This window comes from Nicotiana attenuata, unplaced genomic scaffold, assembly GCF_001879085.1.
Source record: "Nicotiana attenuata strain UT unplaced genomic scaffold, NIATTr2, whole genome shotgun sequence".
Taxonomy (NCBI): domain Eukaryota; kingdom Viridiplantae; phylum Streptophyta; class Magnoliopsida; order Solanales; family Solanaceae; genus Nicotiana; species Nicotiana attenuata.
Window position 1 is genome coordinate 14,942 of NW_017670938.1, and position 19,160 is coordinate 34,101.

Here is a 19,160-nt window from a genome sequence, read left to right on the forward strand (position 1 = left end):
ATTTCAAGCTTAATGTTACAGCAGGGCAGATTCAAATGTGTACCTGGTAATTGCAAATAAGAAAAGGAAAGGATCAGTAGCAGTAACAGTTTGCAACAGCAGCCCGGGGAGAAGTTGAAATCCAGTAATAACTCAATCAACACAGCAAATTCAGGAATAGGTTTGAAACTCCAGCAATGAACCAAAACACCAACAATTTCAAGCACCAATGCAGTCCAAAACCAAATCGATTACTCAGACTCAGTTTACAGCAATTCAAATAGACCCTAACAACTCTCTTGGCAGCTACTTTCACATATAGAACAGTATACTCGAAAACCAGCTTATTTCTGATCCCAATGCTGAGATCAGCATTGTTTTGAAGGAATTTTATGATTTTTAGAAACTCTGTTTTATGCCTTTTGGAAGGGGTTTAGAGGACTGCCCAAAAAACTTCTTCATCAAGGCAAATGAATGCCTATTTATAGATGAACTTAGGGTCCAATTTCAGATTTTCCTTTTACCCCCTTAGTCCCTATTCTAATTTCAGTGTTTACCCCATTATTTCTGACTTGTTACACAAGCAACTAACTTAAGTTTATTAGAACCTACACTATAGTCCCTCCTAGAAAGTTCTATGCTTATTACAATCCCTATTCTATCCTTACCCCCCTTCAAAAATTATCAAATCTGATGAAAGTACCCTTTTCCCATGCCTAAACTACCCTTTGAACCTCCTGAAATTACTAGCCTACGTTAACTACACTAACCTTTCTAACTTACCCTGGTCCAAATAACTATTTCTGCAAATTAACCAGCCCACCAATCCAATCGCAAATCCTAAATTCAAATAACTACTGATTTTCGGAGTAACAACTACTAATAACAAGTCAAAGTCAAACAGTGCCCAAATAGTATCGATCAAAACTGTAAGCAAACAGATTCGACACACACAACTAATAGAACAAACTTAACCATACATGAAGCCTGGAGAAGATTTAAGCAACTCAAAACTTAAACTAAATCCTAAACATGATCAATCCTAATTCTAAAGAACTCAGTCACAACTAAATTGACAAACGACCCAATTCTCACTATTGATTAAAAGACAATGAAGAATTAACAAATAAGAAACAGGCTCACCTATTTGAACACTGGTTCAACCGAAAAAAATGAGGAGAAATAAACTCAAGCCCTAAATTGATTGATCAAGAGGAAATATCAGTCAAGAAGAAGAGACTAACGAAGAAGAACAAGGAAAAACTTACTTATGGAGTCCGAGGGTTCTGCCGTCTCTTAGATTTAAAATTCGAACAACTCCAGTAATATTCGAACACTACTGACGGTGGATTCTTCATGAGGGGAGGGAGGAGATCATGTGATGTCGATTTGATGAGATTTGGGGTATTTTAGGGTTTTAGGCCGAATTTTGATTCGAAATTCGAGAACATGCATGAGGATTTGAATGAAGCTGGTCAGGGGTTTGGAAAGAGGATCTTGGGGAGAACATATGATGTAAAAATGGAATTGTTCGGTGGTGGCGCCGCCGTGGGCGGCGGAGGCGGCGTCCCTGCTTTCGGATATTCGAGCAGATTGGCTACCATTCAAAAGAGGATATTTTGGGCGTTGGAAAGAGGGGAACGAGGAGAACCGGTGGTGTAATTTTGGGGTTGATCGGAGCATCGCCGCCGGCGGCGGACGGCGGAGGGACGGTGGTGGACGGTGGGGACATGGCGGCCGGCGGAGATAAGGTAGGGTTACAGGGGGTACGAGGAAGGAGGGCTTTGGTCTTTAATTTTATGAAGGATTATTACAGTTATATCTAAAATGCTATAACTCATTTTGACCGTCGGATTGGGAAAATGGACGGCTGGGATTAATGGCTGCCTAAACGGCGTCGTTTGGTGGGGTGGGGGGAAACGGACCGGGTTGGAACGCGGGTTTGGGCTGGACTGGGTGTGTTATGTTTGGGTTTCAGGGGGGGACACGTTTAGGGCTATGAATTGATTGGCCCAATTGTGTAAAAAGACCTCTTTTGTTTTTCATTGTTTTCTTTCTTTTTATTTGTTATTATTTCTTTATATTTTGTATTTATTTATTTTTTCTGATTTTATAAAAATGCTAAAACAAAGCAAAAACCTAATTAAACTATTGAACTCCCAAAATTATTTAAAACTCTATTTAAAGATAAATGCCATAATTAACGATGCAAAGAACTATTTTCGTGCAATTTTCTTTAAATGTTGTTCTAAAACTAAATAATCCCTAACTAATACTAACCATGAGATTAAAACCTAAGTATAAATGCATATTTTTGTATTTTACATGAATTAAAATGCACAAATAAAATGCAACAATTTACCAAAAATGCCACAAAATTCACAAAATTTTATAAAATACTAGAAAAAATTGTTTTGTTTGAAATTTTGGGAACCATTACTTAGGGCAAAAATCACGTGCTCACAAAGAGTATGGAGATCATGATTTCGAAAGTAATAAAATGAGTAAATAAATTGATAAATCAATGTTGGCTTGCTTGACAGCGGCATTAGGCGCCCTCACGACCTAAGGTGGATTTTGGGGTCGTGACAGCTTGGTATCAGAGCGTTAGGTTCACTTAGGTCTCGTGAGTCATGATCAAGTCTAGTAGAGTCTTGCGGATCAGTATGGAGACGTCTGTACTTATCTTCGAGAGGCTACAGGGCTGCTAGGAGCACTTCCCTTCTTGATTCCTCAACGTGCGATTTGATTCCTATGAGGCTTATGCCTTTATTTCCTTCCTACTATTCTTTATGATGTTCAACGCTCGTGTCAATTGGGTATCGAGGAGTTGCGGTGGTCCTACAGACGTGGAGCATGATGTTTCTCCCTGCGAATTCGAGCAAGTTATTATCGCCTTCTTGCGGAAGGATGTTCTGTCATTTCAACTCAGTAGCTGTATTTTCAATGGTTTCGAGGCTACGCGCAGATTGCTATGGTGTTCAGACGTTGTTATTGCACAGTGTTGGTGTAATAGTGGGATGCCTGTCTATGTGTCGAGGCAGTGAATGACTTGATTAAAGGATTTCTCGGTGCATGATTTAGGGGTTCAGCATTTAAATCCAGCGGAGGAAAGACAATCGGTCTATGAATGCTCAGGCTTGGTTGATGGAGTAGCGAGACTTGATATTCTCGAGTTTGGTGGAATTCTAATTTTTTATGTGGTAGCGGTGTGTAGCGGTTCAGAATCGAATTGGTATTTCTAGTGTTGATGGCTCGAGATAGATGATCTTCTAGGAGGTTTAGACTTGGTAGCGACTCATTTGTTCAGGTGCTACAGGTATGGATTTTATTTGGGATGGAGGCTACTGCACTGAGGAAGATTGAACATGGCAAAGAGGAGTTTGCTTGAAATGAAGAGGGGTGAAAACTTGATTATCATTTTTGGATACAACGTGACTTCGAGTTTACAGCGTATTGTCGGAGTTTCAATTGATGTCAGTCGGTAATGAACAGACTTGTACAGCAGGTGGATGAGCACGGGCTCATAAGGGTTTACTGATTTCGTGGTAGTTGTACCCAGTGCAGCATCGTTGGAAGATCTCGGTATGGAATTCCACAGGTGAGTTACCTCCTATGAGCAGGTTAGCGGTTGCATGATTTTGATGAACTTTCTACGAAGAATTCTACTTACTACCCGCAGAAGATCGAGTACGCGATTGTGGCTGATAATTCGGGATGTTTTATGAAGAGTTCAACAAGAGACTACAAGAAATTTGGCTGGTTGACGGTGCGAGATCATGGTAACTGAGAAGGAGGAATCTTTGTGGGTTCTACATTATGTGTGGTAGTTTAAAACTAAGTGGGGGAGCCCACCGTCTACGATAGGATCGCGTGATGTCTGCTTATGCGGTTTCTGGTTATCAGTGCATTGGTGGATCATTTATGACTAAGAAAGAAAACATCAGGGGTAATTCGAGCAAAGAACTTGTTAAATATGTGCTACATTTCACCTTATCGGTTCATGTGCAGGTTTTGGGAAGAATCGGAGTTTATACTTCTTGTGGATGTGATATACAAGGAAAACAATTCGGCCGATTGCTTCTTTGAGGGGGTGTTCATGTACTAGTAGAGTGTTGGAGTTTGGTTATGTTCGGACCATGTCAGAGTGGGTGACTCTCAACGTCCTACTGGTTGAAGAATTAAAGTGTAGTGCCTAAAGATTTTGGGTCCGTTGTATGGTTAAGGATCGAGTTTTTGCAGTGGATTATAAAAGGGACTCGGAGTGTTCTATATTATCATCGGGTCTGTGGTACAGTATTAGAGGAAAGGGAGAAATATGCTTCGAATTCGCAAGAGGTCTTGCAGAATGGGTGTACCAGTTGGAGATGTTATTGTTCCCTTGAGGAGGGTGTGAGATGGTTCATGGGTATTGAGATGATGTGGTCTCGTGATTTGGGTCACTCGAGATGAGTGCGGATTGAGTTCGTTATGTTTTGAATGGAGCTGTTATTATTCCTAAGGTAAGTCAAGAGTAAATTGGAAGAACTTGGTTCGGTTAATAATGGTTAAATCAGCATGATTGTGGCAATGATCAGTTCCTTCGGCGTGTGAAGTTATACATGTGGTTGGTGGTCGTACGTGCGGGCTTGACAGCCACCATAACTCGATGAATTTGGGAGGTATTGGATTCAATTGGCCTTGTTTTGTAAATGGATTCCGGAAGAGTTATTGCGGTTTAAACCACAACTGGAGGTTTGTATTTTCTGTGGTTATGGAAATTCGGTTGCGTGTTGCCATGGTTCTTCTGAAATGAGTTAAGTTAAAGGTTTCTAGCCAATGAAGTGTTTATTCTACTAGTAGTTCTGGGGTTATGATGAATTCTTGTACTCTCACATAGCGGCATGATGGGTGTAGTGAGCAGCATGGGAATTGGAAGTTGAGGATCAAGGTTGCGACTCGGTGTTGATAAGAGTGTCACGAGCTCGGATGAGTAGGGAAGAATTCAGATGTTCAGGGTAAGCGGGAATTTCCTTTAGTGTCACCTGAGGACGATGTCATGTGTAAGAGGCTTTGTGTGCTAGATTGCGGAATCTTGATTTGCTTTGCAGAATTTGTATGGTTGGTGGTATGGACGTGTAGACTTTGCTACCTAGTGCGGAAGGTCGTGGGAGCGTATCCCACGGGGAAATTTGTATAAGGGTGACATGTTAGTCACTTTATTGTTAAGGATTGAAACCAAGTATGGAGATTTTGGTACTGTCACTAATGTGAGAGCTTATGCTTGAAGGGCGCTCTATTCATTTGGTTATGGATTGCGGAAGTTTGTTCTGGATTGGACGGGTGCTCGTGTGTGTCATGAATAGGGCTATTGTGGATCCTTGAAAGGGTGTTGGCCCAGTATGGTACGATCAGAATCAACTCGAGGTCCGTTTATGGATCAAATATGAATGTGTGCTCTATATCAAGTCATATGTGTTTATTCAGCATAGCATTGCTTATGGAGGAGTCTTCGAACGTTGGATGTTATTCCCGTCATCAGCTATTCCATGTAATACTCTATTGTGCCATGTGGACTGTGAGACGGCTGATTATCCGCACATCTGTTGTGGTCCCGTGTAACTTGTGGTGTTATATGAGCAGGATGGCTCTCGAGATACAGTTCATTTATCGCACCTTAGTTATGCTTGGGTTTTGTGGCGTACGACGCTATCCGTCTCCCCAGGGTTGTATTTTTGCACTTGCCGTGCTTGTGGTAGATATTCGGTATTTCGTAGGTATAAGCATTATGGCTTGATGGGTGTTCCCTTATTTATTTTTATGAGTGGATCTGGTGGCACGCCGCCACGGGTATGTTGTTGGATCGGGTTGCACGCTTCTACGATATCATGTATGGATCAGGTTGCACGCCGCAACAGCGAGATGTTGAGTACGGTTCCCTATATCTATCTTTGTGTGTTTTATTTCTCATTCTCTGAGAAGGGTTCATAGCGTCTGTTCGACCGTTTTATTCCTTACGCGGGCTAGGTAGTTCTTTTCCAGAGTTCGTTCTTCCTTATGTGTCATATTCAAGTTGTAACTATTGGCGCATCGATGGCGTCATATGAGGTTTTGGTTAGTGTTTGAGGTGGCTCATTTCTGGAGCATCTTGTACTGGGTGAGACGAGGTTATTTGACCTGAAATCCGTGTAAGCGGATTTATATAAGGTATATTAAAGAGCAAATACCATTATTCAGTTCAGAATAAGGTAATGGTTCTCTTCAGCGGGAGAGACTCAATGATTTGTTGATTCGGCATGTGATTATGAGTTTTAACACATTTTTTCCATCGTGGCAGTATTGCGAGAGTTGGAACATGGCCTATATGTGTTATGAGGTGTATTGCGGGTACCGGGTTCGTAAGATTGCGGCTATTATGGTCGGAGGATGTTATTATGGTCAACTGACTTATGTGGTGTATGGTGTGATTTCAGCAGAGGAGCATGGTCATGTTGGGTATAGTGTCTGGTGATTGATGCGGTGTTTGTATGTTGGAATCAGGTCTTATAGAGAATTTCGGATGTCGAAAGTTGGTTCTAAGGCTTATTGAATAAATAAAAGGGAGGAACTTTAGTCTGGCTCGAGCTGATGTGCTCACATGGGTTATAGCAGCACAGGCGGGTGCAAGAGGTGTTAAACAGTGATTTTGGACAACTCCGGAGCAGTTCTAGGCACGATCGAGGATGAACGTATGTTTAACTGGGGAGAATGTAACGACCCGACCGGTCGTTTGGAGCTATAGTGTGCCGTTCCGCGGTTTGAGGCCTTGAGTAGCTTCACTTCAGGTATTATGACTTGCACGTGTGGTCGGAATTGAATTTCGACAAGTTCGGAGTTGATCTAGGAAGAAAAATTCTCAATTCGGAAGCTTTAAGTTGGGAGAGTTGATCGAGGTTTGACTTTTGGGCAAACGGCTCCGAAATGGAATTTTTTTATGATTTCAATAGCTTCGTATGGAGATTTCGGACTTAGGCGTATGTCCGGATTTGGATTTGGAAGTCCGTAGGACAATACGGCGCATTTTGGCGAAAAGTTGGAAAGTTGATGCTTTGAAATATTCATAAATTTGACCGGAAGTTGACTTGGCTGATATTGAGCTCGGATTTTGATTCCGGAAATTGGAACATGTCGATTATGTCATTTATGACTTGTGCAAAATTTGAAGTCATTCCGGATTGATTTGATACGCTTCAGCGCAAATTATAAAATTTGGAAATTTCATAACCCATAATTCGATTCGAGGCGCGATTCGTAGTTTCGGCTTTGTTTGATGTGATTTGAGGCCTCGACTAAATTTGTATCATGTTTTGGGACTTGATGGTATGATTTGAAGGGGTCTCGAGGGGCTTGGGCGTATTTTGGATCATTGGTTGAGAGACTAGTAAAGTTAAGAAATTTTGAGTTTGACCATGGTTAATATCGGGTCAAGACGACCTCTTTTCAGTGTTCTGAGTGCGCGAGTAGGTCCGTAGCGTATTTTATGATTGAAATTCATATATGGTTTGTGTCCGGGAGGTTCCGGATGAGTTTCGGGGTGGTTTCTGATCATTTCGCATAAGTTTGGGTTTGTTGGTTTCTGGTGAGGTACTGTTCTTTCGCAATTGCGAACACTGTTCATCGCAATTGCGAACACTATTCATTGGAGTTTGCTGTTCATTCGCAAATGCGAAGTTTTTGTCCGTAAATGCGAACCTGGGCAGAAGACTTAAGGATCAAAACTTGGTCATTTTTCCATTTCCGTTTTGGATTTTGGAGCTCGGTTTTTGGGCGATTTTGAGGAGTTCTTCACGACTTTAATTTGGGTAAGTGTTCTATATCCGAAAGTGATTATATTTCATGATACCATGGTTATATTCATCAATTATTAGTGACTCAATTGGAAGAAAATGAGATTTTTGGCAAAATCTTTCAAAAATGAAAATGAAGATTTGGAGGTTGATTCGTTACGGGAATTTGATAGAATTGGTATGGTTGAACTCGTATCGGAATGTGTTATCGGATTTTGTGAGTTTTGTCGGGTTCCGGGCACGTGGGCCCGGGAGTTGACTTTATTGACTTTTCGAACGGAGTTGAAAATTATTATAAACTAATTTATTACGAGTATTAGAGTATATTGTTATTGGTTTGTATATTTGTTTGACTAGTTTTGGACCGACAGGCATCAGTTTGAGGTGTTAGAGTGGCACTGGAGTTAGTTATGGAACTTCGGAGCGAGGTAAGTCTCCTGTCTAACCTTGTGAGGGAAAACTACCCCCTAGGTAATATTTATTGTTAGGTGCAACTAGTTGCGGGTGCTACGTACGCATGAGGTGACGAGAGTCCGTACGTAGCTAAAGCATGTTTATGTCCGGGTAGACTTAGGACTTTATCATGTAATAATTGAATTATTTGAACTCGTTCTGCTGGTTTAGTTAATTAAAGTTAAAACTGAAATTGATTTAGAAATAATATATGTATACTAGGCCGAGCCTTATCACTTTGAGTTGTGGGCGAGTTAGTTGAGAAACGGTAAAGATTATATTCATTTTGTGCTCATGTACTGTATGGTAAGCACTTGTTTCGTAAGTCGGTAACTTCCTTCCTTTCCTATGGAGCGGGACGAACGCCTCGGCAGTATCTAGATGCATCTACGGTTCGTGCCGCATGACCCTCGACAGTGTACACATTATTCTGGATCGGGCCGAATGACCTCGGTAGAATCGTGCATTAAATCGCTAGTAGTCCGAACATCTACGAGCTAATCTTTCCACTGATGTACGGCATTTTATATGGTATTTCCTATTTATTTGATATGGGCACTTGACATTTATGAGCCGTTAATGTAGAATACGAGATTTAGAAATTTGTGCTTTAAAAGAAATCAATGAAAAACTATGAAACTACAGATTTACTCCACTATTGTTGTGCACTTCATACCTCGTCACTACTTCTCCGGGGTTAGGCTAGATACTTACTTGGTACGCGTTGATTTACGTACTCATGTTGTACTTCTGCACTAAATGTGCGTGATCTGACAGGTCATTTGGTGATCATCTTGGCGCGTAGGCGCATCTGTGAGGAGACTTTATGTGAGTTGCAATTCAGGTATCGCAGCCCACTGAGTCCCCATTGTACTAATTATTTTATCCTGTCTTATTTACATTCTAAAAAGATGTTGTATTATTATTGTACTCTTAGAAAATGCTCATGCACTTGTGACACTGGATTTTTGGGGTTCTTACGAGTTGTTTGTTATTGTATTGCGTATTTATTATCATTTTACCCTGAGAAATTCTATTTCATACCATTAAGAGTATGAGATCATGATTTCGAAAGTAATAAAATGAGTAAATAAATTGATAAATCAACGTTGACTTGCCTGACGGCGGCGTTAGGCGCCCTCACGACCTAAGGTAGATTTTGGGGTCGTGACATCAGCTTCTTCAACCATATATTCAACTTTGTCTGGCAAAGTCATTCTAGAAAGCTCTTCTGGGGCTTCAATCATGTTGGTGAATTGAGTAAAAGAAAAATATGAGGGAGTTAGTCATCATATGTATATAATTTGTATATAATTTGTAGTTATATTATCTGTACCATTAACATGTACAATTGTTGTGTTAAGTATGTCAATATTTTGTGTTACCTTAAAAAATTTACCTTGATCCATGATGGTTTGACATCCTCTCTTCCAATGCAGAAATTCATATCTTGTCCTTTGTTGCTGTCGAGTTAAGTATACGGGGGATCGAATTACCAACCCTTGTACACTATCTATGTTGACTGTAGAGCAACACTAATACAACCAAATTTGTATAGCGAGTGAAAAACCTCGAAGGAGATAAAAATGCACAGAAGGGTTCAACTTATGCCTAACAAACTGAAGAAAATATGTATAAGCTTCTATACCCCATGCGAAATTCGCATACTGCCCTGAGTCAACCAAATAGAATCTAAAGTGGTCTATCAAACCATGATCCTTCTCTGAAGGATAGAGGAAGAACTCTATAAGATACATAATACATAGCTTGACTGCATCCTCGTCCATCACCCAACTACGGCTGGTTACAATTTGTTTCAGGTACGACTTCTCAACTTTTTCCTTGTTCGAAAAATAACTCCTCATTGTTTTAGTATCATATTTAGGTGTGTAACTAAAGTCGGTTACTTCCGTAAAATATTTGAAGCCGGTAATAAGAGCAAACTATCTCAACCCAAAGTTTATCCTCTCACCCTTTATCTCTGCTGTAAAAAAAAAAAAAAACAGACCCGAATGTGTTCAATTCGTACTTCATGAGAAGGTGCATTGCCTGATTTTGGATACATATTTTGTTTATGCGAAGAAAGTTCCCAAACATGTCTTCTTAAATAATTTTATCCCATTTCCAAACAATAATACCTTGATTTGGGCAGGAACAGCAAGGTCGAATAATGTTTGAAACCTAGTAATGTCATAATCAACATCATGTGGTGTAAAAAATATCTGATTTTGCATGAAAAGAAAAAATAAGTTAATAAAACATGTTAAAAAATAAAAAAACAAAATAATAACAATTCTGCTACACTATATCTACAGATAGAAAGACAGTAATGCATTGCAGACAACAATTGAACTACAGTGAAGCTACAAATGATCTGACAAATTTATGTTTAGAGCAAGAAAAATAGAAAGTAACCTACATTTAAAAATTGAGAGAAAAACTAACAACTGGACATAATATATACAATTTGTTTACAGATAATGAAATTAACATCTACAAAGAGAGCAAAAATTAACCAATAAAATCAACTAAATCATGTAATACATACCTTAACAAAATTATTTCAAATAATATACAACAATCTACAATTTTCAGTAATATGTAAAAAATTAATAAACAACAAGAAATATAAACAATGTAGACAAAATTTCTACAATTATAGAACAACAAAAAATTAGGTATCAGGATGAGAATGAAAACAACTTTTTAACTAAAAAATAAAAAGCAAAAATTATAGTTACTACAATTTTACCTACTCTAATGATTGTTGGGATATGTTTTTAGGAGATTTTTGAACCTTATTCCTTTTTGAAGGTTTGCTAGCAAGAGAAGCTTTGATCTTTTTTTGCAGGTTTCGGAATCACTTTTTCTTCGACGAAATCGTCATCACGAGCAATTTCTTTGCCCTTCCGTTTTACTGATTTATCAGATGTCGAAGCTTCAGCAACATCTCTGTCATGCTTGAGTTTTGTTCGCGCCTCTGCCCTAACTTTACGAGGGGAAAGCTTGGATTTCCTCTCTGGTGTTGCACGTCGGGATTTCACCATATTTTTGGGTGAATCCTGTGAGAAAGCACCCAAATTAAATGTAGGAATATCACCATCAGTAACTTTTTTAGGGCTTTTCCTTAGATTTCCTTTCTTCTTTATCGTATGGGAAGGAAAATTTGAATCATTAAGGATTTCGTAGGAATTTTGAGAGAGAAATCAAAAAATTTGAGAGAAAAATTGTAAAAACTTTTGAACAAAGATGGAAGAAAGCGTGAATGGAAGAATAGAGGATAAGCATTGTGGGGTGTGTGGGTAGAGAAACGTGGGGGGATGGGATATGTACGTTAGATACTGAATAGCGTGATTAAAGGAGTTAACTGATATCTCAATTAATTCCTAAAATGTATATAATTGATATATTGTATATGCCCGTGTAATTAAATTAAAACTTGAGGGAGGATAATAAGGTTTCATATAGTGTACAAGAAAGTAAAAATCCTATTATTTTTACTGTGATCAAATCAATTTATAAAATTAATCTTGTTGCATATACATGAAAATATTCTCTTCTACTACTGCTAATTACATTGAAATAATACGTAAAGTCACTTTCTTTCACGCCACATAAAATGCTGACAAATTCATCATGATAAAAAGCTCTTTAAGAAATACCATCCAACTATAAACTATACGGTGGTAATTGTATAAATGACTTTCTTGTTTTCATACATATTAGAACATTCTTTTTTATTTGCACCGAACGTCCGAGTCTCTAAGAGCCCCGACTAATCCCGGGGGTGCACAAGCCCTCGGCAAGGAATTTCCCGCAAGTACACCACGATTAATTCAGATTTTTACCCAATCTGATTGCCCTCAGAAATTGTTAGCACCCAGTGGGTTTCGGACTTGAGACCTTGAAAGGGAGCACACTCCAAGGCTCAAGTCTATTGCCACCAGGCCAACCCCTAAGGGTTCATACATATTAGAACATCTAAACAATATTTCAAACAAACAAGAAAAGAAGGGATATGACATTGTATAACTGCTCTCAAAATAATAGACGAAAAATATAGATTTTATATATATANTATATGTATATATATATATATATATATATATATATATATATATTAAATAGTTTCTAAAGCGGGCTAAATGTGAAAAAAGCACAAAAGAAGAATTAGACGTATGAAGAATATCTCGCGCTTAATGGAGAGTTGTTGACTCAGTATTCAAGCAGGGGGAATTACGTGAGAGCCTCGCCAACCATAACTGAATAATCTTGTAGTCAAACAAAGAAAAAGATTGGATAAAAGGAGAATACATGAGTACTTGCTTCAAAAGAACACGTGAAAATTTTATTTCAAAATTTCCTTTTTCAAATTTTTTGTAAAAATTCAACAAAATGTTTTATCCTGTGTTTTATGCAAAAAAATAGAATCGTCCTCCTACTGAAGTTATAAACAAAAAAAGGTACTTTCACGGTAAACAAATGCCATCGCAGAGAGCTATACCGTTATCATAGATTGACAAATTTTCACCCTGCATTGCCGTTAATGGCGTGATCAGCTACAGTGTCGGAGCACAGAGCATTAGCTTCCCCCAAATCTAGTCTGTTAGAATGCCATCACAGACTAGGAGACGTCAGGATTCCATATTTAGAAAACAGAAGTAGCACTCTTTGGATAGCACGAGCGCTGTTAGAATTCCAAGATCCAGCTGAAATATCGAACTAAGTAGAATAGACAGGCAGGCATCTATGAATTGGAAACAGGAAAGACGCCGCTTGAAAGAGAGTCCAGTGGCTCTGGTCAGGAGACCGATGATATAAGTTGCCTATTAAACCACTGCACAAACCATGTCGGCACCAAGGGTGCAAACACAGACATAAATGATGAAACTGTAGAAATGGGTGGCGGGGCCAAGCAAAAACTACTCAGTTATGCAGATAACGAGACAGGATTTCACCGCTCATAGCCACTTATTGATTTCTATATATCCTAGGACTTGAATGTCTAATCAATTATTCCTGCAGCAGCACAGCAGGGGATAACCTTGCTGAGAATGAAATCAGCACAAAATTTAGATGTTGAAGCTCCCAGTCCAGGTCCTGACAAGTCAAGAAGGACCTGAGATTCAGTTCAAGCCAATTAAGAGGACCCTAGTTTTTCCCCTTCTGCAGCTTCAATAAGCTTCTTGGTTATAGCAGATATTACCCGATCACACTTGAGAAGGCATACAGTTTGTCAGTGTAACTTCCTCTCGAGCCTAGCAAGTCTAGCTTTCGCAAGACATTCGAGAGAAGGAATAAAAGCTAAGGCAGCAAGGTACCCAGAGTTATCAGCCAGCTGAAGGAACCATTCGATTTGTTTAATGATATGGTGCTGGTGGATACTTGTCCATTACATACTAGATCCATCGCACAATCAACGAAACGATGCAATCACTACTTCCTGCTCTTCTGAACTTGATCTAATCCAAGGAAGCCATGACTCTGACTGAAACCACATCTCATAGCATATCATCTTCAAATGGAAATCCTGCACATTGCAAAAGTATGACTCATAATTGAGAAGCTGATTGCAAATAACTTGATCAAAATAGCCAACGAACATTATTCTTTGGTCAGACTTATTGTAAACCGAATATTTTGAAGGCTAGTCATGGTCCAGGAGTATCTATGCACTAAGGTATCTGGGAGAGGTCAAAACTGCCTATTGTCAATAAAGGAATCATCTTAACCAAGACTTGGAACATTATAGAACATAAAGATGTAAAAGAGCTACTACTATCAGACTCTATCAACTCACAGGAAATTACCAAGTCAAAACTAGCAATATAACATTACCTGGTGACAAGCTCACCTATTTTGACCAGATGGCAACAGGATTCAAAAGAACAATAAGACTTAAACGTAAGAGTGGGACGGTTGGTGGAGAAAGATAAGTCCATAAATCAAATTTTACATCACAACTTCACACTCCTCCTGATGAGAGCACAGGAAGTGCTGCCATTGATATATCACATTTCCAAACTTCTCAAAATTTCCGAGATACAATACCATTATCAACATGTTTGAAACAATTCATTAGCTCACCACAAGATTAAGCGATAAAGATTACAACACATGCAATTTTGCGAGTAATGAATCAAGTGAAGAAAATAACCACCAATGTATGCACAAAAGGAACTGCACAATTTTTGACAAATCACATGATCTATTTTACATGGAAAAAGAGACATAAGATGTCGCTAGTGCTTCATTTTTCAGCGGACAGGAGCCACCCTGATCTTAATGCAAGGATGGACCAATTCGTTTATAGTCATCTTAGGAAAAATATCTAACCCGAGCTCCCAAAAAAAGACCAACAGCTGCTGCCATATGCTCTCATGTCCAGCTCAGTCCACACCCTCTTCACCTTGTGAAATTGCGAAAATCAGGGCCATGATCAGCCACCCGAATAATCCATACAAGCTTGTAATCAGAGAATAAGGATGAGCTGCCCAATTGGACAGCACATTAGCCTCACCTTCATCTTAATCCTGAAAAGGAAAGAAAGGCTTGTTATCATGAATTGAAATGCTTCTTGTTCACAATCACAATTGCGATGTTCAGGAATATGCCACACGTCCCCAAAGCAAAGACAAAGGAAAATAGAGTAGAGGAAGAAAAGTACCTTTTCATCACTTCGCAGAAGAAATACGTCGCAAGGAGGAAATCCAGCTGCTGCCATTATCACCATCATGAGTTGTTTCAGCAGGTAATGCAGGTTTTGTGGCGTTTGCTCTTGGTAAAACAGGAGCTAATGAAGTAGATGGCATGTGTGCACTACTTAGTACCTACAAGATGAAAGGGAAGTTAATGAAAAGCCTACTTGGGCTGAGATAATAATAATAATAAGAAGAAGAAGAAGAAGAAGACATGGTAAACAGACAATGCTAAAAGCGAAGAAAACTTTATCTGAAACAAGGCTATGAAAAAGTATTACTACTTACATTTCTCTCAAGATTGGCAGAAGTTAAATTCCTGTTAGTTGGTGACTTAAATTGCATACGGATTCCAGGACTGGAAGGATTGTTCAGTCTTATGCGATCAGTCACCTCAGCAACATAAGGTCCATTGTTGCCGGTAGAAACTGTAGAAGGAACAGCTCAGCAAATTAGCCTTATTACAACAACAGAAAGTGACTTGACATCCAAAAAATGCAAGTATGTTTCCACCAGCATACTTCTATCTTTAATTTATCTGCCAGTCCTTTACACTTTAATGCTGGATTATAACCACTCAACCCAGAATATGGAAAGCAATTTTGGCTGGTAGAATCCAGAGAATGCAAGCCACAATCACGAAAAGGTAAGAGACTCAGTTACTAACCTTGACGCTTTTCAACATCCATTGGAATTGCCCGGCTGCTCTCACCGACAACTTGCTGCAAAATAACAGCGCTAGTTCAAAAAAAGCTGGAAAAAATCAAAACTTTTACAAAACCTAGTTCATGCAGCTATCCTTGACTAAAAACTGTATTATTCAGACCATTGAAACGGAAATATTTATTTAAGGAAGTAACAAGAATGTAGAAGCTAAAAGTATTCTGGGTCATCAAATTGAGAAGTGACTAATCATAGTCAAAATAAATTCAGGAAATATGACAAGCTAAGAACGATACCCGGTGCTGTGGTTTACTTGTTTGTGCCTGTTGGTACTTTAGGATGGTCCAATCAAATATGTAATCAAATTCATATCCTGCATGACACATAGAAGCGTGTCAGTTGAACTCTGCCAACGGATTTTTATGTTATCAGCTCAGTAGGATATTTTAACAGAGAACAATGGTATTGTCCAACGACTTGATGTAGCTTAATTTTTACACATACCTTGACGGGTAAAAAGCTCACGGAATAGGCGCTTTAAAAATCCATAATCAGGCCGTTGATCAAATGTCAACGAATGACAGTAATGGAAATACGAAGCAAACTCAACGGGATGAGACTTGCATAAAACCTTCACCGATAAACAGTCAAAGAGTCAGAATAAGAACCTTAAAAATACTGTTAAAAAAAAAAAGAAGACAAAATGAGCAGTGGATAGGGAAGCTATTCAGTGTACACGTGCCTCAATAGGAGTTGATAACTTCTTTTGACATATTTTGTCATACTTTTGCTTCTTTGTGGCAGCTTTTAGACCCTGCCATGGGAGGCTGTTGAAGAACCAATATATTGGTCAAAAAAATATTTGATACATGTGCATGTAGAAGGACCAAAGAGAAAAAAAAAGGTTTAATCTAATTGAAAAAAACACGCACCTGCCTCTCAAGAAATAAAGTAGGACATATCCAAGAGATTCTAAATCATCCCGCCGGCTTTGCTCTGTATAACATACAAAAATGATTTAAATGTTAAGAGAGGTTCTGTTTTAATAGCTTTCTTTCTCACAGGCAGGATAATGGTTACTTATTTTTCTTTCCAAATTCTTTATGGGCGATATGATGGGGAGAGAGAAACAAGCAAGGAAAAGAATATCTGTGCTTACCAATTCCGAGATGAGTATTACAACTGGCATAACGTGCAGTTCCCGTTAAATTTTTGTTCTCTCTGCATAAAAGAAAAGATACTAAAATTAGATCTATAATGCTGCATTTCAAAGACTGATCGAGGTTCTCTTTTCGAACTTTTGACCAAACAAAATTACAATCAGGCATCAACACTCATGAGAGTACCTGGAAGCTTAAAGGTAAATGATAAGGATGAAATTAGTTCAGATTAGAAGATTTAAAAACTTAATACCTGTAAGGAATATGGCGATTTGTAGTCGCATCACGATATCTTTTAGCAAGACCAAAATCAATAATATAAACCTGAAATTTACACAATGAGAATAGTATTTAATCAGAATAAAAGAAAAAGAAACAAAACAATAAAACCAATAAAAAGAGGTGGAATGTAGAGTACCTGATTTGCTTTTCGACCAAGACCCATCAGAAAGTTGTCAGGCTTAATATCCCTGTGTAGAAAGCCTTTAGAGTGTACATATTCAATTCTGGTAATCTGATAATAGGAGACGCACAAGAACCTGATTAGCCAAGCTGCTAAAAAGGAAAAGCCAGCAAGAAATTCAAACAATCTTAATTTAACCAAAAGAAAGTTCAAACAATAAATTGAACATGTTGCAAAAGTCCTAAGAATTTATTAGAAAGGCACCAATCTTTTTGTTCTGTTTAAAAATATATTAAGATTTAATACTTCTCCAATATCTATGTGACATGAAAATCATTGACACAAAAATCAGACAGATCAAACATAGACTTTGGTGCAGTTATGTTAGACTGTATCCCCAACAATTTTACTTAAAAAGAATTGCTGAGAACCATAATGGATAAGAATATTGGGAAGGAGGGAGTCCAATAGGTAGAAATAGCAGCTATTGGCAGACAGGTTCTAATTGTACAGAAACATAGTCACACAAATGTTATAAGAATGTTGAGGGAAACCGTTGTTACCATCTGGTCAGCCAGCATTAAAACAGTCTTCAATGAGAGCTTCCGGTCACAGTAGACAAAGAGATCTTCCAAACTAGGACCCAGCAAATCCATGACCAGAACATTGTCATCACCATCCACACCAGACCATTTTATATGTGGTATACCACCTAGAAAAGTACAGATAATAAATTACACATTATCAGTATTTCTGACCATAAAGTGCACAAAATATACATCAGCATCACCCAAAAAAATCAGTAAAAAACATACTTCCTCCTTGGAGAATATTGTACAACTTGGCCTCGTACAGAAGTTGAGGATGTTTAGTCTTATTATTCTCCTGCAAAAAGTTTTTATTTTCTCATGTTAGATCCCAGCAAAATGTGAATACCATAACATTAAAAGCAAAAGTTACTAATAATGCAAATAACCAGTGGAATAAAGGGGGAAAAAAAAAGAAAGAAAAAAAACACAGAAAACCGTGAAAATACTCCAAGATCATCCTACTATAACTGTAATCAAGGAAATCTGAGTCCGCGATTAATAAATTAAATGCTTTGGCTAGGAAAAATTAGTAAGATTGCATTTAAAAAATAGTTAACAAACTCTAGTTATCATATATAGCAGAGAGACTCCACAAATAGCTGTCTTTAAGCTCTCTCTTTTCTTATAACGATGGTGTTTGGGCCAGCTTGTACGCATCTTAACACTTCCACCGGAAACCTACTACCTCCCGCCAGCACATGTATTATGGTTCTCCTCCCACTTCACTGACCACCAGGCTACTTCTCCGGGTGCTAAATAGCTGTCTTTAATCTCATATGCACATGATGAGGACTCCACAAAGGAAGTACAAAATTCCAATAATAATTAGACTTAACTAGTTTACCTTCGTGATACAAAAAGCACTTATCACATAAAAAGGAAACATAAAACAAAATCAACAAAATTCAAGGCCTTTAAGCAAATTTAAAAATAAAAAAATAAAAACTCACAATTTTGACGGCGACGATCTCAAACGAATCAATATGCGTAGCTGCAAAAACAATACAAATCCACACATAATTATCAAAAATCACATCAAATTTAAAAATATCCAAGCTCAATTAATAAAATAATGCTCGAAACATATAAATTACACTTACCGAGGAAAATTTCACCAAACGATCCACTACCGATTTTACGACCAAGCTTGAATTTACCTCCGACGATCCTTTCCATAGCTTAGATCGACGGCTCAGATTAGATCAGATCAGATTCTTCCAGATCATGAAATACAAAAGGTGTTTTTTTGAAGATTCGGAATAGTCGCAAATCGAAATACACAAATAAAAGAAGGATTTGTAATTGAATTATCTCTAGAAAAACGAATAACACCGGCGAAGAACGTGAGGATTCTCCGGTGAAAAAGACGGCGGAGTTTGTGTGTGTGTGTGGGGGGGGGGGGGGGGGGG

At 38.4% G+C, this 19,160-nt stretch overlaps 1 protein-coding gene across 4 annotated transcripts; it reads right to left on the minus strand.

Annotated features, from left to right (window-relative positions):
* Positions 1 to 12,496: 12,496 nt before the first annotated feature.
* On the minus strand, positions 12,497 to 19,154 carry LOC109244636 (casein kinase 1-like protein 3). Of its 4 annotated transcripts, XR_002070716.1 has the most exons (17): positions 18,852 to 19,154; positions 18,702 to 18,742; positions 17,977 to 18,046; positions 17,725 to 17,873; positions 17,177 to 17,272; positions 17,012 to 17,082; positions 16,758 to 16,819; positions 16,531 to 16,594; positions 16,341 to 16,425; positions 16,103 to 16,229; positions 15,895 to 15,971; positions 15,603 to 15,657; positions 15,224 to 15,363; positions 14,905 to 15,067; positions 14,758 to 14,770; positions 14,574 to 14,646; positions 12,497 to 13,767 (listed from the first exon to the last, which is right to left on the minus strand). XR_002070716.1 is itself a non-coding variant. In XM_019411755.1 (16 exons), the coding sequence occupies exons 1-14, from the start codon at positions 18,925 to 18,927 to the stop codon at positions 14,912 to 14,914; spliced, it is 1,269 nt and encodes a 422-aa protein (XP_019267300.1). In that variant the 5' UTR covers positions 18,928 to 19,154; the 3' UTR covers positions 14,188 to 14,646; positions 14,758 to 14,770; positions 14,905 to 14,911. The 4 variants fall into 4 exon arrangements, 2 of the variants coding, with proteins under 2 accessions (XP_019267300.1, XP_019267299.1); XR_002070715.1 differs by having other exon boundaries at positions 14,574 to 14,770; XM_019411755.1 differs by lacking the exon at positions 12,497 to 13,767 and having other exon boundaries at positions 14,188 to 14,646.
* Between the last annotated feature and the right edge of the window lie 6 nt (positions 19,155 to 19,160).